The sequence below is a fragment of the Bison bison genome, unplaced genomic scaffold, assembly GCF_000754665.1.
Source record: "Bison bison bison isolate TAMUID 2011002044 unplaced genomic scaffold, Bison_UMD1.0 scf7180017864471, whole genome shotgun sequence".
NCBI lineage: Eukaryota > Metazoa > Chordata > Mammalia > Artiodactyla > Bovidae > Bison > Bison bison.
The window spans coordinates 5,356,591-5,377,968 of NW_011495032.1; the positions used below are offsets into that span (position 1 = coordinate 5,356,591).

At 45.4% G+C, this 21,378-nt stretch overlaps 1 protein-coding gene across 1 annotated transcript in view; it reads right to left on the reverse strand.

Annotated features, from left to right (window-relative positions):
* Nucleotides 1–21,378, reverse strand: part of SCTR (secretin receptor) — a 75,170-nt gene that overhangs the window by 10,360 nt on the left and 43,432 nt on the right. The window contains exons 5-9 of the mRNA XM_010860793.1: nt 17,001–17,098; nt 15,666–15,798; nt 13,465–13,618; nt 3,615–3,675; nt 2,378–2,447 (exon numbers count right to left, since the gene is read on the reverse strand). Of these exons, the coding sequence (XP_010859095.1) occupies nt 2,378–2,447; nt 3,615–3,675; nt 13,465–13,618; nt 15,666–15,798; nt 17,001–17,098 (516 nt within the window). The remainder of the gene's footprint in view (nt 1–2,377; nt 2,448–3,614; nt 3,676–13,464; nt 13,619–15,665; nt 15,799–17,000; nt 17,099–21,378) is intronic.

Below are 21,378 nucleotides of genomic sequence, written 5' to 3' on the forward strand. Positions count from 1 at the left end.
AGCATCCCTGGTCAGGACACTTCTCAGCTCACTCTTTGTGGATCTTGCTGTAAGCTGTACATGGTATAAACTAACAAAGGCTCTTTTATTTTTTGCCTGTGAGTTGTATTTAATAGGAAGCATTTGAAAGCAAAAGGGAAAATTTTAACTATCCCAAGAATGAACCTTAAATAGTGGAATTCTGGGCCCCGTGACAGGCTGGGAGAGAGATACTTGGCATCAGGAATGCCCCCACCCCCACCAATATCCTCAATCACTAGAGAGACCACAGTCTCATGAAATCAGCCTGGGCCCTGGGGCTCTCCTGGGCTGGCCTGTCAAAGTCCCAGAATTATAGCAAGGAAACTGGCTCAGTATTTAGCAGCTATAGCACAGCAGTTGATCAAATAATTTCAAGTGACATTGGAAAGTTTACATCTACTGCTAAGGGAAAAAAAACAAACCAGGACACAAAACTATAATAAGCATTTTGAAAAAGTACATGCACTCAAAGAAAATTACAGGACAGAAAAGCACAGCATCATAATGTCCATCTAGGTGCTACAAATATGGGTGATTTTAGTCCTTTTTTAAAAATACATTTTGTATTTTTGCACTTTTATATGAATTCTATTACTATTATTTTAGAAGCGAGAATATATTTTGATTTAACATAAAACAAGCACATTCTTTGTATAACATAATTAGTGATAGAATAGTCAATATTTTTATGCCATATTATTATGCTAATAAAAAATGTTCAGACATTATTTACATGTGACAAGCTGACAAAAAACAACTTTTGATAAATAATAGCAGATTTCAGTATACAGTTTTCAGTGTATTAAGACTGTATATAGGAAATGAAAGCCTAATATCTTTCACTATCCCTTAAAGTTTAATTTAGTCAGATTAGAAAACACTATGCTAAAGTTGGCCTAATCAAAATTATAATCAAATTATTTATTTATTAACATAAAGTGACTTTGGGTAGCAATGTATCAGGGCAGCAAAAATAAAGTTGTGTTTAAAGCACTAGACACCCTCTGTACTGGTGATAACTGTGCATTACGACCGTATCAGACACTACGTTTCTAACCCTAACTCCTACCCTGAGTGGTTCCAAATTAATGAATGACCTTCACACCCTCTAAGAGAAGCAGAAATAGGGAAAAGTCATTATGCCCTCCTGAGCTACTCAGTGGCCTATCATGGCTGCTACTCAGATTTCTCTACAATTTCTAGCTCTCCTGTTGTGAGTTGAGATAATAGGGAGGATGGTGTAAAATTCTACTCTTTTTCGTTTGTTTGGTTTTTGGCCACACCATGCAGCATGCAGGATATTGGGTTCCTCGACCAGGGATTGAACCCATGACCCCTGCATTTGGAGCGCCAAGTCTTAACCACTGGACCATGAGGGAAGTCCCAAATTTTACTATTTTTTCCCCCCCAATTCTACTATTTTTGAAAAAAAAAGGAAAGTGGTTATGGGATGGCCCCTTCAACCAGCCACGCAAGGAAAGCCAGCGAGCTAGTGGAAGAGGGGGCTGTTGCCCAGTCTAACCCTCCTGTGAGCCTAGTAAGGGCACTTTCTGTCACCTGGTTCTGTAGTCTTGGCATCCCTCTGAGACTGTGCACATTACTTAGGAAAAGGGCTGCCCCAGGGCGCGCCCCCATGGATCTTCCTTATCCTTAGCCACACCCACAGGCTCAGCTACAGGGCTCTGGACTGCAGAGCAGAATCACCTGGGAACGTAAAACCAAGCCTAGTGCCCAGGCCCCTCCCCAGGACAAGGAGAGCCTGAATCTCTGCTACTGGTATTTTTAAAAGGCTCCCAGGTTGACAGGAGAGCAAAGGTGGAGACACCCTGAACTGCTCTAAGAGTCACTCCTGAATCTCGCCCCTGGGGCCAACTCTTCAGGCCTGCCCTCCCGCCCTGTCATATCACCACACCACAGAGGCCAAGACCACAGCAGCCTTGGCTTTCCCCAGGTGCTACCCGCTCTATGATCCTGGCTCAGTGAGTCTGCCCAGTTCAACCACAGAATGCTTTAAAAATGATCAAGATCCAACCATCTGAACCAGTGGAGGCAGAATCTCAAGCGACCTGAGCTAGCCCACTCTGAGTAAGGAGTTCTGCTTGGTACACTGAAGCTGCTCCCAGCAGACAAGGCCAAGGCAAGCTTTTGCTCTGGACTCGCTCTCCTCCCCTCTGGCAGTCTCTGGGGGCAGGGCTCCTAGACTCTCCTGCTGCTGCCCAGACTCTGGAAACTCTGGTTTATTCCTCCATACACCTGGAGGCAGCAATGCTGGCTTTGCCAAGGCCCTCCACCCTGCAAGCCTGTCACTGTTCTGGTCTCTCCCATTGGAGCCAGATTAGGGGGGCTAGCTACTTACCAGGATGGAGAGGATCACAGGCCCTCGGATGACCCACCAGATAGATGCGTTGGCATTGATGTCCCAGCACCTAGGGAGGGACAGCCAGGTATGACTAGGAGTGGGGAGCTGGGCTGACTAGAAGAGACCTGTTCTCAGAGGTGCCCTTTGCAGGAAGGAGTACGTTGTGGTCCTGCCCCCTGTAGACTGTGGGCTTAACACCCTTAGGACTGACCATCTTCTGCTGCCAAGAGCACCGCCAGGGCTGGGGAGCATCCAGGCTCCAGGCAAGCCCAGTGAGTGTCTAGGGAGCAAAAGCACACAGATCTGAGATGGAAGATTCTGGACCCCAGAGCCAAGTGCATGGTCAAGATCACTGGGGAGCGTGGTGGCCAACAGCAGCCAGGCAGGTGAAGTGTCAGGAAGTGAAGCGCCTGGGTGAGTGTCATGTGACCTCAGCCCTGGGGACACCAGGCACAGGGCTGGGAGCATGGGGGACTTGGCAAATAGACAGACTGCGCTTGGTCTAAGGTGGCCACAACTCTGTCCAGCTCATTTTTGCCACAAGGGACCTAGGGAATGTTGACAGAACTTTCCATTTGTTCTAGAAAAATTAAAAATCCAGATTTTTCTTAGAGAGAATTAATTCATTTTAAAGGATTATTTTAAACTGAATTTGGACAGCAAGACACTTTTACACCTCGTCCGTCATGGCCTGGCTGTGTCATTACATGATGAAACACGGCCTCCCACATGGCCATGCTGCCTCACCACCTCCCCAGCTTCCTTCAAGCTTTCCTTCCGTGAGCCCACTCACAGTAGCCCCCAGGCTCATCCTGAGCCAAATCTTTAGAGAATGAGACTAGATCTCTTTGTACCCATCAGGGATTTGAAAGCTGCTTCTACTCTCCTGCTCTCCTGAGTCTGCAGGACTCAGACATCCCATGTCGGGAGGACAGGAGGAGGGAGCTGCCAGGAAGAGAAAAGCTAGGTCGGTCCTTAGAGCTTCCTCCCTGAGCAGCACAGCTCTTGTCAGGCACAGAGCTGATCGGGCAGCAGAAGGGTGGCTCAGCATATCTGAAAACACATATCCAGGAGAGCTGGGTACTCAGCAGCCTGCACGGCAGAGAACCCGCCTGCGGCTCCAGGTCTGAGACATAGGCCTCTCCTAGATAACAGCTTCAGAGATGGGTCCATCCTATTGAAAGAACTGGACAAGATAAAATATACTCTGTTACCTCTCCATCCGACAGCTTACCCAACATCTTCCAGAAAGTGCCTGGTGACAGCCCATGAAGCAACAAAGATGGCTGGGGAACCTGAGGGTTAAAAATAAAGGTGGGGGGGTGGGTAGGCAGAAGGGAGATGACTCAATTTTCCACACCCTTATGAGAAACAGGACAATCGGTGACTCTAGGCCAGATAGTGAGCAGATGCTGAGGTCCAGTTGCCATGGAAACCTCCTTGCCATCCTGTGTAAATAAGCAGCTTCATGCTTCAAGGGTGCCATGGAATCCTTGGGAACTGATGCAGGATCAGATAGATCCTGAAGGCCACTTCGGGGCAGGGGTATCCTGGAAGCTTGGGCCACACTCTGAAGGACTGCTGCAGGGCAGAAGGGAGGGGACCACGAGCTTGTGGAGGCCACTGGTGGAGCCCCTTTATCAAACTGAGATATTTGGTGAGGGGATACAAGACCAAAGGAGAACAATCAGTTCTATTCAAATATTGATTTGTAAGAACTTAAGCCATTTGACTGATAATGTAATCTATCGGCATCATTTAAACAAAAACAGATTTTAGACTAGAGACTTGTAATACACAAGGATTTTAAAGACAAAATACAAGAACATTTCCTGACTTCTAGTTGAACATGTTAAGTTGAAGTTACACATTTATCTGTTTCTCACTGACACCCCTTCAAAATGACAGTAAAAAATTAAAATGCTACAAGCCTATAAGCCCAAAGAATGGAAAAGGAGGGTACAGCAGATGACAGATGTCAATACACTTAGGAAGCTGGCAGCTGGCAGAGGAGCAGTAACTGACTGATGTCCCAGAGCAGAGAAAGCTGAAGCATGAGTGCTGCATGGGCGTGCCTCTGAGAAGGCACTTGTTCTGTGCCTGGGGGTGGGCAGCAGGATGGTTTGGAAGTCTGGACAGGAGGCAGGTAACCACTCCAGGTGGTCAGAACCACCCTCCCACAGCCAAATAGTCAGCTGTTCATCTCTAACAGAAATGAATCCTCAGGGGCAACTGAGCCAAGGAGGACTGGGGCTCTGGCCCAGCAGAGGATGGGAGGGGTTCTCAGCTGAGCTGGTCTACGTCTGCGCGGCCCAGTACTGCTGTCTCTCACCACGTGTGGCTTCTGAGCCCTTGCTACGTGGCTGCTCTCAGATGAGATGTGCTAAAAGCACAAGATAGCAGATTTGGAAGATCTGGCATGAATAAAAGAATGTAAAATATGTTATTAACAATTTTAAAAATTATACATTAAAAGGTTGATATTTTGGTTATATTGGGTTATATAACATACACTATTGAATTTCACTAATTAGTGAAACTAGATTTTTTTTACTGTGGTTACTAGAAAATTTTAAGTTATATAAAATATAACTCAGATTCTATTTCTAACGGACATGCCTATCTATCCCCTAACTGAGAAGAGCCCCATCCCCAGGCTGCTCAGTTTTCAGACCTCCAGCAGCCAGGATTCTACGCTGCTCCAGCCCTCCAACCTCCACCCCAGGTGGCAGATGAAAGGATTCCTCCCGGAGGAAGCAAACGGCCTTAGAAAAAGGGCCTGTAGATAGCCATGCTGAGGACCCCCAACACAGTGGCCATTTCCAGCCCAGTCTCCCACGAGAGATGTGACCCAAACCCCAAGCACCACCACCACCCCACACAGACACACGCAGACACACACACACACAGACACATACACACACACAGACAGCCTTCAGTCAACACTGAAGTGACTCATTCTTAATTATGAATGGTCAAGGTCACCAACATCTGAGGAAGGCTGGTTACATAAAAGACAAAGACCAAAACAAGCAGAGAAAAGGAACTCAGAGGAAATAGACCATACAGGCTGTAGGAGGAACTTGAACAAAACAATTCTAAGGAATATCATCAGAGAGATTAGAGGGAAGATTACCTCTACAAGACACAAACAGGATGTTGAAAACAGGGAGCATTCAGAGAACAAGGAAGAGGGCTTGGAAACTAAATATATGATGATCAAGACTTTAAAAAATTCCATAGATTGTCTGGAAGATAAAGACCAGGAATTGCCCAGAACACAGAGTGTGGAATGAAAAGTATTAATAGGAGGAGAGAAAGGAGAAAATTAGAAGTCAATTCCAGGATGTGAACCATCTGATTAAAAGTTTCAGAAAGAGAGGATAAAAACCAGAGGGAAAAAAAAGATCAAAGGGACAGTGTAAGAAGACTGTCCAAGAAATGACAGATGCGAGTCTCCAGATCAAAGGACTGCCACTCACCAGCAAAAAGGATGAAAACAGACTTGCATGGGGGCACATTCCTATGACATTTCAAAATGCAAGGGACAGGGACTTCCCTGACAGTCCAGCGATTAAGACCCCATGCTTCTGGACTTTCCTGGTGGTGCAGCGGATAAGAATCCACCTGCCAATGCAGGGGGCCTGGGTTTGATCCCTGGTCCACAAAGATTCCGCCTGCAGAGGAGCAGCTAAGCCTGAGAGCCGCAGACTGAGCCTGCGCTCTAGACCCCGAGAGCCACAGCTGCTGAAGCCTGCACTCTCGAGGGCCCTCAAGCCTAGAACTAATGAAACTACTGAAGCTCGTGTGCCTAGAACCCCTGCTCCACAACGAGAGACGCCACCACAATGAGAAGCCTGCAGAGGGCAACTAGAGAGTAGCCCCAGTTCTCCACAACTAGAGAAAGCCTGTGGCAGCAAAGACCCAGCACGGCCAAAGATAAATAAAGCAGTGTGTACATGTCGATTTCAGGCAAGGGTTTTAAAAAAAGACTCTGCACTTACACTGCAAGGGGTACAGGTTCCATTCCTGGTTGAGGAACTAAGATTCCACATCCTGCATGGCACAATCAAAGAGTAAGAAAAAAAGAAAAAAAATCACAGGGGACAGAGAGAAGATTCTGCAGCTTATACAGAGAGGTGAGTAAAAGCTTGGGAAACAGAATGACATGGCAAGTCCCAAAACACCAGATGCCAAAATAGAAGACCTTCAAAATTCTGGGGAAACAATTTTCAACCTAATTTCTATGCCCAGGAAAACTATACGTTAGGTGTGAAAGCTGAACAAAGATATGTTTAGGGACTTCGCTGGCGGTCCAGGGGCTAAGACTCTCCCTCCCCATGCAGCGGGCCAGGCTTCAGTCCCTGGTCAGGGAACTGGATCCCACATGCCGCAACTAAGACCTTACAGCCAAATAAGTAAATATACTTAAAATAAAAAAGGTATGTTTAGATATGGAGTGCAAAAGAATGTAGCTTCCATGCATTCTCTGTTAGACAGATACCAGAGGATGAACTCCAACACAACCAAAGAGTAAACCAAAGATAGGGAAACAAGAAGTCAAGGTATAGGATTTGTGGAGGAGATGAAGAAAAACTCAGTGTGAAGGTTAAGGGAGTGAGTGAGTCTACAGAACGACCAGAGGGCAGAGCAAGAGGGCAGAAAGCTCCTTTAGAAAGAACACGGGATAGTAGATTATATTAAATGGCATATCCCCCTCCACCCCAAAGGTTCATATCCTTAGAACCTTAGGTGTGACCTTACCCTTTCCTGGAAACAAGGTCTTTTAAGGTGTCGTTAGTTAAGATGAGGTCATATCTATAGGGGCCTTAATCCAATATGACTGTTATTTTTTTAAGAAGGCACTGAGACCCAGACAAAGAGAAGAGACACAGGGGAAGAAGACCATGTCGAGATGGAGGCAGAAATTGGAGTGACGCTCCTACCAGGTAAAGAAGACCAAGGACTGCCAGAAACTGGGGCAAAGGCATAGAGCATGTTGGCCCTCAGAGACCTTAGAAGGAATTGGCCCTGGCAAAGCCTGACTTTGAACTTCTGGTCCCCACAGTGGGAAAGAATAAATTTCTGTTGTTTTAAGCCAGCGGCAACTTGTTATAGCAGCCCTAGGACACTGATAGAGCAGGAATAAACCAAACAAATAGGACTGATAGATTACATGTTGTTGCCTTTGATGATAGGAAACCTGGCACTGGATGGTTTTCCAGTTCTGTTGAGAATTTGGGAGAATTAATGACAACAACATAAAATGAGTCAGTTAAAAATGACTCCATAATTTTGGGATTAACATATACATACCACTATATATTGTCACCCTACTTATTTAACTTATTTGCAGAGTATATCATGCAAATGCTGGGTTAGATGAAGCACAAGCTGGAATCAAGATTGCAGGAAGAAATATCAATAACCTGATATGCAGATGATACCACCCTTATGGCAGAAAACAAAGAGGAATTAAAGAGCCTCTTAATGAAGGTGAAAGAGGAGAGTGAAAAAGCTGGCTTAAAACTCAACATTTAAAAAACTAAGATCGTGGCATCTAGTCCCATCACTTCATGGCAAATAGATGGGGAACCAATGGAAACAGTGACAGACTTTATTTTCTTGGGCTCCAAAATCACTGCAGATGGTGTCTGCAGCTATGAAATTAAAAGACACTTGCTCCTTGGAAGAAAAGCTATGACCAACCTAGACAGCATATTAAAATGCAGAGACATTACTTTGCTGTCTGTCTTTCCAGTAGTCATGTATGGATGTGAGAATTGGACCATAAAGAAGGCTGAGCGCCACACAATTGATGCTTTCAAACTGTGGTGTTGGAGAAGACTCTTGAGAGTTCCTTAGACTGCAAGGAGATCCAACCAGTTCATCCTAAAGGAAATCAGTCCTGAATATTCATTTGAAGGACTGATGCTGAAGCTGAAACTCCAATACTTTGGCCATCTAATGCAAAGAGTTGACTCATTTGAAAAGACCCTGATACTGGAAAAGATAGAAGATAGGAGAAGGGGGTGACAGAGGACCAGATGCTTGGATGGCATCACCGACTCAATGGATATGAGTTTGAGCAAGCTCTTGGAGATGGTGAAGGACAGGGAAGCCTGGCATGCTACAGTCCGTGGGGTTGCAAAGAGTCAGATATGACTGAGAGACTGAACAATGACATTATATAAAGCAATCAACAGGGACCGGCTGTAGCACAGGGAACTCTACTCAATACTGTGTAATAACCTATATGGGAAAAGAATCTGAAAAAAAGTAGATACATGTGTATGTACAGCTGATCCACTTTGCTGTACACCTGAAACTAATGCGACACTGTAAATCAACTATACTCCAATACAAAATAAAAATTAAATTTAAAAAATGACTCCATAAAACATAAAAAATCAAATATTGGAAGTAAAATGATTTTACACCACTTGGCTTGGTAGTGAACAGTATTTATATAGACATAATGATGTATACCAGTCCATACTAAAGGAAATCAGCCCTGAATAGTCATTTGAAGGACTGATGCTGAAGCTGAAATTCTAATACTTTGGCCACCTGATGCAAAGAACTGACTCATTTGAAAAGACCCTGATGCTGGGAAAGACAAGCAGGAGGAGAAGGGGACGACAGAGGATGAGATGGCTGAATGGCATCACTGACTCGATGGACATGAGTCTGAGTGAATTCCAGGAGTTGGTGATGGACAGGGAGGCCTGGCGTGCTGCAATTCATGGGGTTGCAAAGAGTCAGACACACTGAGCGACTGAACTGAACTGAATGATGTATATATTGAATATGATTTGTGTGTGTGTTAGTCGCTCAGTCGTGTTTCACGCTTTGTGACCCTATGGACTGTAGCCCACCAGGCTCCTCTGTCCATGGGATTTCCCAAGCAAGAATACTGGAGTGGGTTGCCATTTCCTTCTCCAGGGGGTCTTCCCAACCCAGGGACTGAACCCGGGTCTCCTACATTACAGGCAGTTGCTCTATCATCTGAGCTATGAGGAATATTTATATAGACATAATGATGTATACATTGAATATGATTTAGCCCCAAAATGTGAACAACTCTAATGGGAAGATGGAGGTGGTAGATGAAGAATTTTATATCCTTCCCTTCCATCAGAAGGAGTCAACCAATAATATCTCAGATGGACAAATCAAGAAATAGTAGAATATCATTTAGAAATATGAGAGTAAATAATAGGAGGAAGAACTGAAAAATGGGAAGGTATTACCTCTGAGAGGCAGAAGTGAGAGCCTTTTCAGGGAACTTTTTTTCTTTTTCATTTTAGGCTGACATTTTATTTTTTAAGGAAGTTTATACTCTTTTTAAAAATTTTAATTTATTTTTTAAATTTTTGGCTGTGCTGGGTCTTTGTTGCTTTGTGCAGACCGTCTCGAGTTGCAGAGAGCTGGGGCTACTCTTCGTAGTGGTGCAGGGCTTCTCACGGTGGTGCCTTCTCTTGTTCCAGGCGCACGGCCTTCAGTAGTTGCAGCACACAGGCTCCGTAGTTGCAGCTTGGGGGCTCCAGAGCTTGGACTCAGAGGTTGTGGCACACAGGCTTAACTGCTCCATGGTGTATGGAGTCTTCCCAGACCAGGGATCAAACCCATGGCCCCTACACTGGCAGGCAAATTCTTATCCCTGTGCCACCAGGGAAGTCCTAGACTTGTACTTCTATTTAATTCTCTAAACCAAGTGCATGTATGACATTGATAAAAAATTTCTTTACCTAAATTCTGGGTCAGTTCAGTTCAGTTCAGTTCAGTTGCTCAGTTGTGTCCGACTCTTTGCGACCCCATGAATCGCAGCACGCCAGGCCTCTCTGTCCATCACCAACTCCCAGAGTTCACTCAAACTCAAGTCCATCAAATCGGTGATGCCATCCAGCCATCTCATCCTCTGTCGTCCCCTTCTCCTCCTGCCCCCAATCCCTCCCAGCATCAGAGTCTTCTCCAATGAGTCAACTCTTTGCATGGGTGGCCAAAGTACTGGAGTTTCAGCTTTAGCATCATTCCTTCCAAAGAACACCCAGGACTGATCTCTTTTAGAATGGACTGGTTGGATATCCTTGCAGTCCAAGGGACTCTCAAGAGCTGGGTACTTTTGGCAAATAGGGACTCTGAGGGCCACTTGTTTATTATTATTTGTTTTACATCTTTAATAGTGAGTCAGTGGAAAATAACTGCTTAAATTATGGTTTTAAGTGTGGCCCTTGGGACAGTGGTGTCAGCATCACCTGGGGCCCAGTGAGAAATGCAGAATCTCAGGCTCCACCCCTGCCCACCAGACCAAGACTCTGGCCAGGGGAGGGGCCCAGGGCCGGGTGGGAGGACATGCCCTCTGCATGATTCCAATGCAGCTCCAGCTGGAGGAGCACTGGTTTGAGTTCCCTCTGTGAGTGGGTGGGAGCTTGATTCATCTACGAAGCCTGAGGTGTCACACTTTTCTGGGCACAGACTGACACTCCAGCCACCTTGAAAAAGTAAAAGTTCTGGATAAGTATTAAAAATTTTAGATGCCTATGCCTTCTGACTCAGGGGCCTCAATTCCAGGATTTTCTATTACATATGGAATAAGCTTTGCCCATAAAAGCACTCCTCACTGTGTTATTCGTCACAGTAAAAAATGAGAAACAATCTTAACGTCAAAAAAATAGATATTTGGTTATATACATCCACAGAGTATTAAAAATGTTTATTGAAGATTTGAAAGAATATAGAGCATGCTTCTGTGTTCAAGGAAAGAGGCAAGATTCAAAATTCTACATACAGGATAATTGTAACCAAGTGGGAAAAACTAGGACTATAAAAAAGTCTGAAAAGAAACCCCAGAAAATGTTCAATAGATGAGACTATGGCAATTTTTTTTTTCTAATTTGAAAAAAAAAATTTTTTTGCAAAGTTTTATGGTTGACCACATACTCATTTAAGCAACTTATCTCAGGGCCTGGGGCAGGGAATAAGTACAAACTGAGGCAGGGGCTGCTGCTTTTGCAAGAGAAAAGCCTTTCACAGTTTAGACCTTCCTGAGTCCCTTCATGTCCCCTTGGGGTTGTGCAGGCAAAAAGGCCGGGAGAGAAGGAGCTGGTGCTGTTTTATGTGCGGCTCTAACCCCAGGGCCTGGTATATAGTAGATGCTCAATAAATATTTGAGAAAGAAAAGAAGGTTCTCATCTCATTAAACCTCCTAAGAATCTGTGATGGAGATATTATCACAATGTAATTTTGTCTCCTTGCTAGACTACAAACCCCTTGAATGATGGAACCGTTTTTATTTTTGGAATCTCTGTAAGCCCTTCTGAGCACAAAGAAGTGCTCAAAGAAAGCTGAATAAATTATAGTCCTGATATTATAGATGATGAAACCGTCCATGTTCATTCAGGAAAATCCTGCCAGATCTGGGAGTCAAGGCTCAGGGAGCTGGCTCCATATTGGGGATGTTTGGGGCAGAGTTGGCTGTATAAGGCAAGTCCCTTGTCCCAGGCCCTCTGGGACTACTGGCCAGTGTGGAAATCCAGATCAGCAGGGCCCTACAGCTTCCGCTAGCCAAGGGTCATGTGTTAATCAGACTGTCAAGAGTTCAGAAGCAGGAGGGCTTGGCAAACTCTGACAGTTCAGGCAAGTTCCCTGACGGTCTGATAGAGGCAGAACCCTTGCACATGATTTAGACAAGCAGAAAAGACAGTGGAGGGCATTCCTGGCAGGGGCACTTCTTAATTAAAGGCACCAAGAGGAGAGTAAATGAAGCTAATGGCTGGTACACATGACTACCTCTGTAAGCCTGTGAGTCACTCACAGAAATCTGACTCCGTCTAGAACCCAGTGGGTAGTTTACATATGTTTATCAAATGAACAGTTGAAGGATGGATGGATGGGTGGCAGGTGGACAGATTGATGGACGTGTGTATGCCTGGAAGGATGGATAGATGTTTGTTTGTGGCAGAGTAAGAGTTACGGGGCTTTGCAAAGAGACAGGCCTTGGTTTGAATCTTGACTCTGTTCTTGTCCACAGTGTGAGCTGAGCATGTTATGTCACGTCTCTGAGCCAAGGTTCCTAAGAGGCCTCTGGAGGTTGTTGTGATGATTAAAGTGCTCAGCTCAATGCCTGGCATACAGTGGGTGCTCAAGAAATCGGAATTGTTATCACCTTCACTGGCCAGAAAGGAAAGGGGGAAGAGAAGCAACGGGACCTGCAGTTGACTGCCTTGCTACCATTTCCTCTCCTGCCTGGACTGAATCCTGAATATTTCCTTTGAGAAGCTCTGTGGTTTGAGTAGCTGAAGCCAATCAGAGGATTCCACTCCCTCAGGCCCCTGTGACTGGTTCAAGGATGTGTATGACACAATCAGAGTGAATCTGAGTATTTGCTGGAATGCTGGGACACAGCCTCTTTCTTTCATTAGATGTAGCAATGAAGCCAGGAGGAAGCCCAGAAGCTGCGGACAGTTACACTGGGAACACCAGCCTAATGATAACACTGATGTTACAGGAGGTGAAGTAGAAAAACAAAAAGAAATGATGTTGCGCTGCTGGATTCAGCCTTGCCTGAATGGTGATCCCTGGACTTGTCAGTTATATGAACCAATGAATTCCTCTTAAGTTTAAAGCCTATCTAAGTCAGGTTTTCTTTTTTTTTTTTCTTTTTTTAAATTTTATTTTATTTTTAAACTTTACATAATTGTATTAGTTTTGCCAAATATCAAAATGAATCCATCACAAAGTCAGGTTTTCTGATAGCTACAGTTAAAGCACCCTACCTGATACAGAAAGGAGGTGAGAATGAGGACATATGAATGGAAAGTCTAGGGAAGATAAGGCAACAGGTGTTGGGGGTATCAAATCATAAAAGGCTTTGGATGCCAGAAATCAGACCTAGGTTTTAGCTATTATTTCCAATTTGACAGACAAACTGAGGCCAGAGAGTTAACCATCAAGAAGCTTGTCTAAGAGCACACAAGTTCACTAACTTAACTAAGTGTGGAGCTGAAACTGGAACCCAAGCCCTTATTGCCTCAGTGCCCTTTCCCACCTGTCACACAGTCACCATACCCTGGAGAACATACCCCATCCGAGGGCCACAAATCCCTGGAGCCACTTCCGTTCTGAGAAGAAGGAGATGACAAGGAGCGTGTGAAGATAGAGGCCTTCCACCAGCAGCCAGGAGTAGTTGGCCATGATGCAGTACTGGAAGAAGACCATGACCAGCTTACAGCCCACCTACAAAGACAGGCAGCTGAGTCACAGGCCAGCCATCCTGGGCTTCCCTCCAGGAGAAGGAGGGAAGGAGGTTGACTTCCCTCCAGGAGTCGGCAGCCAGGCCACAGAGAGCATCTTTCAGGCTCACGGCCATCCCCTCTGGCCTTCCACTATCAGAAGATCAGGTTCATAGATGTCTCTAGAATGCAAGTCCAGAGGCCAGCAGGCTCTGTCAGCATAGCCAATGGGTGTGTGACATTCAAATTCTGGAACTGGCCACCAGTTATCAAACTGTGTCAGATATTGCCCAATTCCCAACAGCAAATGAGGGCATTTTTCCGAGGAGGAACCTGAGGCCTAAAGAGGGAAATGGATTTCTGAGCAAAAGGTTAATAAATTTCTTTCCTGGTTAAGTTTCCTAGAAATAGATGGAGAAGGGACAGGTACTGATGAGAGAACACAGGACCCCCACCTGCACTGCATCTGGAATCCAGACCTTGAAACATTCAAGGGGGTGCCATAGGGTGGCCTTGCCTGCCGCCATGACTTAGATGACAGCCATGTCCCCTGTCAGGGTCCCAGGAAGCCATGCCTGCAGGACTGTGGGGCACAAGGCTTCCATGCCCTCACGGCTTCCACTTGCAACCTATGAGGGTCTGCCTTCCTTTCATCTTCTCTTCCTACTCTTTCCCTGAGGACAGCTCAGGGATGACGGCTCCTGGGATGGCCAGAGGGCTGCTGACAAAGTGCAGGAGGGTCACGGCCACAGAGGGGCGCCCAGGGCCACCCTGCTGGCTAGGTGTGCTTCCTGCCTGTGGTCTCCTAGAGACTCTTATTCCAGGCATGGCCCACGGCTGGCTGGTGAGTCTACAGTTTAGAAGAACCTGAAAAGGTTCCCTGCTGGGCATTGCTGGACTTCACTGGTCAGTGATGAGGTGGGGTTAGAATCTTCTAACTCCAAGCTGGTGCTCTTCTTTCATCCTGGAAATCTCCCTGACACACAGCTTGAGGGACCTCTCAGTTTGAGTCAGAAAACACACACACATACATATGCGTGTGAAAAACTACAACAGTATACAAACTTAACAGAACTATAAGCAATTACAGATGTGAATGGTGGGAAGCGACAGGCAGGCTGATTAAACCAATCTCAATTTCCAGTCCCCTTTACCCTTGCTTGCCTCCACTATGGAGACTATGATAGTAAAAAACTGAACTTCCCAGCTTCTTCTGCAGTTAGATATAGTCACATGACACAGTTCTAGCCAGTGAGATGTGAACACAGTCTTGGGAAGCACATTCTTCTCCAAATGAAAAGCCAAAGCCTCCCAAACAGAAAAATGTTTAACCTTGACTTCCCTCCTTTTAGCCTGAAACATAGATGTGACGTGTGGGGTTGCAGCAGTCATATTGCTAACACACAGTATAAAGCATGGGATCAAAACTGGCAGAGCAGACAGGGAAAAGGACTGTGTTCATTGTGGCAAGGAGCCACTGTGCCAGCTCTGGGTTGCCCATCTGTGGACTGCTTCTGTGGGGCACAACCCCCAGCTGTTTAAGCCACTGATGTATAGTTTTATGTTACGTACAGCAGAAGAGATTCTCAACTGATACACAGAGTGATATTGCAATGAATGAAGACTCCTCTGCGTGTTCAGGAGGAGGAAGAGGGTGAGATTATGTTCTGCTGCACATCTGGGCATGCAGATGCAGACCTGTCCACCTTTTTCTTTCTACAATCCCAACCATCTCTAGACTTCTGTCATCTGTCTACATTTGGGACTTGGCAGGAGTAGAGGAAGGAGGAGCCTTGCTATGTGTCTAATACCCAGAGAGGCTGATCCACTCCGGGACACTGGAAGTTGAACAGTAGCCCCATTGGCTTCTCAGCAAACTGCCTTCATAGGAGTCCCCGGCTGCACGTGTGGGGACATGGGACTCCTTGAACCTCCTATTCCAGCCCCAGTGCTGGCCCCTTTGATTCTAAGCATTAAATCCAGCCTCAATGAATGGGGCTGGGGGGAAGCAGGCAGGCCTGGCCACACCATGGGCCATGTGGGCATGTTACCCTGTGGGCATCGCAGTGGGTGGCATCGTCAGAAGAGAAGAGCACAGCATCCTTGATGAAGTTGGACAGGGCGCGCAGGATGAAGGACACAAAGAGGTGCATGTGGATGTAGTTGCGGGTGCAGTGGAGCCTCCTGGAGAAAGAGAATGCAGGGCCATAGGTGGCAGAGCCGGAGGGTTCAGCTCAGCACCCCCACCCCCTACCCCATGCACCAGGGAAACCCAGGTACTGGATGTGGCATCTCTATGAATTTCCCTGTTGGCAGAACCGAATGAGAGCCCAGACCCCCAGTGGCCAGCCTACTCTGTTTCATGCTGCAATTGAAAAAAAAAAAAGCTGAGATTATAAGAGTGAGATTCGATTCTGCCTCGACCACCTCCTGCAGCTCCCAGAATTGTTAGAAGGGAGGGTGGGGAAGGGGGCATGTGGCACAGAAAGTACACAGGCTGTGGGGAGAAATCAGATCCAGGCTCCGCCTCTTTCCAGCTACACGACCTAGTTCAGCAAGGCTTTCACCAACCAAAGCCTAGGTGTCCCCTTGTGGTAGGGGCAGAAGGCTGTCACCTGTTCCCCTCCTTCCCTACAGGAACCAGGCTCTCATATGGGGTACCCATTCCAGCTCTGGGTACAGACAACTGCACTCCCACCCTCATGAGAGACCTGACTAATCAGAGCACTCCTCACCTGGCTGTGGTGATTGGCCCAGGGCTGGGCACGTGACCCAAGCCTGCTCTCCCAGGACTTTCATTGCAACTAATGGAGAAAGGGGTCTCCCTGCCCTGGTGTTGCTGAGCTAGTAGAATGTGCCTCTGCAGCTGCTGGTGGTTGTCTCTACTGTCCCTGCATAAAGCCTGCCTGAAGCCAATGCAGGGCAAAGCAATGGTAGGAGACAGACCTAGTTCTGCTCATACCTTTGAGCACCTAGACACACCTGAAGCCAGATGCCCCTGAAATTGTCAGTTAAATGCTTCAGGTCACCTTTGCTTTTCTTAAGATGTTTTAAGATGGATTTCTGTTTCTTGCAAACATGAGTCTGGCTAGTATACCTGTAAAATGAGGGTGATACCTATCTCTTACATTGTGTAAACATTAGAAATAATACATTTAAAGCAACCAGCACCGTAAGTTCTTAGTGATGTTCAGTAAATGTCAAATGAATGAAGGGATGAAGGAGGTCACAGAAACTTCAGTGTTTTGCCACAGGCAAGCTTTAGATCTAGAGAAGACAAAGTGGCCCACCAGACCTTCCCTTCTCTGGTCTGAGCAAATAAAAGAGACCCAAAGTTCTGTGCCTGGGGAAGGCTAGGGAGATGGGGAGCTGGTACCTGTTCTTACCGAAAGGCACAGAGGATGCTTAGGGCAACCAGGAGCATCACCAGGGAGGAGCTGTAGCCCACGGTGTACATGATCTTCAGCTTCAGCAGGTACTCGTACTGCAGAGAGAGGCCTGTGTCAGCACCTACCACCGGCTGAATCTGCCCTTTCACCTGCTCCAGGCGGCTGGAACCCCTTCAACTCTGACTGCTATTCTGTTCATACCCCAAGGACACAAATTCATAGATGCATGATATCTTGGCTTGGGAAAAGACTTTGGGCATTACCTGATGCTAGTTCAAACTTCTGCCCCACACACAAGGCCTCTGATTGCCACCCTGAATTCAAGTCTTTGCTTGAATACCTCCAGGGATGGTGTCTTTACTGGGTATACAACAGTGCAAAGTATTAGATGTTTTTTCTCAAATGAATCTAAAATCCATTACTTTTAAATTGTACCTATTGGTCCCTTTTCTGCTTTGGATGGTGTCTTCACTGGTTCTTGAGGAATTCACTGGGTATACAATAGTGCAAAGTATTAGATTTTTTTTCTCAAATGAATCTAAAATCTATTACTTTTAAATTGTACTTGTTGGTCACTTTTCTGCTTCTGGAGTCACTGCAAATAAAGTGAATCTGTCTTATACCTAAAGCCTATCATTATTTTATTTTTTTCATCATTTTTTTAAGTATCTTTATTTAATTTATTTAGATCGTACTGTGCGGCATGTGGGATCTTAGTTCCCAGATCAGGGGTCAAACCTGTGCCCCCTGCAGTGGAAGCACAGAGTCTTAACCATTGAGCCACCAGGGAAATCCCATTTTTTTCATCATTATTTTAAAAATAACTTTTTCACGGTAGAATAGCTTTAGACTTATAGGAGAGTGACAAAGATGCTACAGAGAGGTTTGTCCTTTCGGAATACAGCTCTTCTGCCCAACTGTTCCCCTCTTACTCAGCATTCAGTATTCCCTGTCTTTAATCTCTTTCCATTACCCACCACCATTTCCCCCAATTGATACGCTACAGTTTGTGAATGTCCTTCTTAAACAAGACACCCTGAACCAGACACTTGAAAAGCTACAGATGTACTGTCTGACCAGGGAGAAGTAGAGTGGGACCTGGTTTATACACGGCAATCCCTGTTCTACACACTGCACTCCTGTTAATGCAGCCAGGCAGTCGTTGGCTTATTCAGCAGCCACTACACTCTACTGGCTCAGCTTTGACTCAACATCTCAATGGAGTGGAATGATGTACATAGGAATAAATGTAAAGACCTATATTTTTTAGGTTCAAAAAATAAATTGTACAACAGTCTCTAAAAGAACCAAAGAAATAAAGAGTAAAGCAATAATGCCATACCATTTTTTTCTTCTTACCAACCAAATTAACTAATATTCAAAAGTACTAATATTCTATGTAGGTGAGCTTACATGGTGGTGGTGGTTAGTTGCTAAGTCATGTCTGACTCTTGTGACCCCATGGACTGTAGCCCACCAGGCTTCTCTGCCCATTGAGTTTCCCAGGTAGGAATACTGGAGTGGACTGCTATTTCCTCCTCCAGGGGATCTTCCTGATCCAGGGATCGAACCCATGTCTTCTGCATTGCAGTTGGTCTCCTGCATTGCAGGCAGATTCTTTACTACTGAGCCACCAGGGAAGCCTCAGATGAGGGTACAGTGGGAGTGAAAATTGGCTCAGTCTCTCTGGAAAGTAGCACAGATCAAAAACCACAAGCATTCCTTCTGATTTCCCTTCTACCTCTAGGAATTAATTCTAAGAATTATCAGAAATATAAAAACATATTTATATAGAGAGATGTTTATCACAGAACTATTTTTAATGAAAAGCATGCAAATGCCCAACAACAGAATAGTTAACTAAATTCTTTTAAATTCAAATTATTTCAAAATTAGGCTATATTAAAATGCTACTTATCAAGAGTTTCAAAAGATGTCAGGACATAACATAATGCTAAGTGAAAAGGCAGAATACACATTTTACAGGTACAGTGTGATTTCTGCTTTATGCAAAGAAAAGTGTTGTTGAATTGTATGACTCTTCCCTTTTTTGAAGACCAAAAAAGATTGAATATTGGTCATCTCAGGTGGTTCAATCTCACACATTCACAGAAACAAGATTGTAAGGAGTTGTGTTAGATATTATTAGTGATTAACTTTGGATTACAAACTGGTGGATACAGTCATTATTTTCATTTGTATTTTTTTCTGTACTTCTCACTTTTCTTCAGTGTTAAGTATTGTTTTGTAACTAGAAGGAAAGGGTAACAAGAAAACACCATCACACAGATACTATTGAGGAAATCTGACAGGCGTTTATACAAAAATGACCTTGAGGTTTGAGTGGCCCACACTCCATGGTGTTAAAGAAGTGTATGCAGAGGGAACACAGAAAGGCTTCAGAGTCAAGAGACAAGGGTTCCAAACCTAGGACTACTACTACTCACCAGTCCTGGGCAAATCACTTCAGTTCTGTGTGACCCTAGGCAAATCACTAAACTTCTCTGGGAGCTTCAGATTCCTCATCTGTAAAATGGAGATAATATCCACCGTGCAGGCTTTTTGGAAGAGCAGATGTGGTATCAGGTAGAGTATCTAGACAATGCCTGGCCCTTAGAAGACACTCAGTCCTTGTTAATTTTCTCCGTCTTCACCCTCTACCCCACTATCCACTGTTCAGCCTGAGTCAGCAGTCTGAGACTGTTCCATACTATGAAGTATGAGGCATGAGGTAGCTGCTAGAACAATTAGGCCTCTTCTCGGTTTCATTAATGGAGTGCTGTGGAACAGCAAGCCACATTGGAATGTCTGGAGTGTTCCAGGCCTGGGTATGTTATTTGAAGAGGAACATTAATGAACTGGAGCATTTCCGGAGGGGGGTGGCCATGTCATCTGAAGAGTGCATTAAAATACTTGAGTGCACCACATCCTGAAGGAAACAAACTTAGGGAAGAAGGGTATTAAAATGATTGATGTATAAAAGAGTAAGACTGAATCGTAAGCTCCAGAAAGGGCAGAAGTTATCAGAAAGTAGATTTGACTCAGAGGGACCAAAATTCTTCTGACAGCAAAGGGGACTTTTTACAGGTTAGCTACCATGTGACACTGCCCTTCCCCACTGAGGTGACTGCAATTCCAGAAGCCAGGAGCCACCTCTCAGGAATGAGTGCGGGGAAGCAAGAGGGCAGCAGGTTGCATTGGGTTAATGGTTCCTAGCCTTTAGGATTTCAAAGAGTAGTGAAATGTCAAAAATCTGGAGACTGATGTGCCATCCCTAGGATCTTGCCATGTGCGGGACACACCTCAGAGCTGAGGGTATCAGCTCACTCAGGAGACACCTGGTTTTGCAGTCCTGGGTCAGGAGCAGTGGGTCACCCTGTGGCAGCGCGAGGAGGCATGGATGACAAGTGTGGAGGGTCCAGGTTGAGTATCCCATGCTGTCCTGTGGCTGGGTTACTGTCTGCCAGGTGACCCTCAGGACATCCCAGCCAGCTCTGCCTTTGTCTTCAAGATCTGACCCCAAAAGAGCCCTGTTCCCCCGAAGCCAGACGTGACCTCAGTGCCCTCAACCTCTGTAACACCTGCCCCCAGAGGGCTAGGGGTCCAGAAGGAAGCCTTGCTGCCATCAGTCCTGGATGAGGCTACCTGTCTCTTTGCTGTGTGTCCTGACTGGGTCCTGTCCTTCTCCATCCTCTACATTAGGAGACAGCAGACATTTTCCATAAAGGGACACACAGCAAACATGTAAGCTTAAACATTCCATCTCTTTTGCAACTATTCAATTCAGCCCCTGCAATGCAAATGGATGTGGCTGTGTTTCAATAAAACTTTACTTGCAAAAGCAGGTGGTAGGCTGGATTTGGCCCAAGGGCCGTAGTTTTCGAACCTCTGCTCCGGGTAAAGAAAGTCAGCTTTATGTACCCACGTGGCAGCTTTGCCTGGTCTTTCTGCTAATCTGAGTCCACTGTTGGCAACTGGTGCATGCCAAGTCAGGAAGTTGCAAAAAGACAATCAGTAAACACATACTTTCACAATCATTTGATTAAAAGATAAAAAGACATTTTCACACTCAGAAAGGATGATTCAATTCTCAGCATAAAAGACTAAGTTTGTGGGGAACTCCTTGGCAGGGCAGTGGTTAGGACTCCACACTTTCACTGCCAAGGGCCCAGGTTCAATTCCTGGTTGAGGAACTAAGATCCCACAAGCCACACAGCCAAAAAGAAAAAAGACAAAGCCTGTGCTTGTCTGTGGTCTGGCATCAGGGACCAGTATATCCCATGGTCTGGAAAAACTTATATCAATCTTAGGGATTCTAATATTTTTTTACATGAGCTAAAGTTATAGTAGGTCTTTTTTTTTTTTTTTTTTTTTT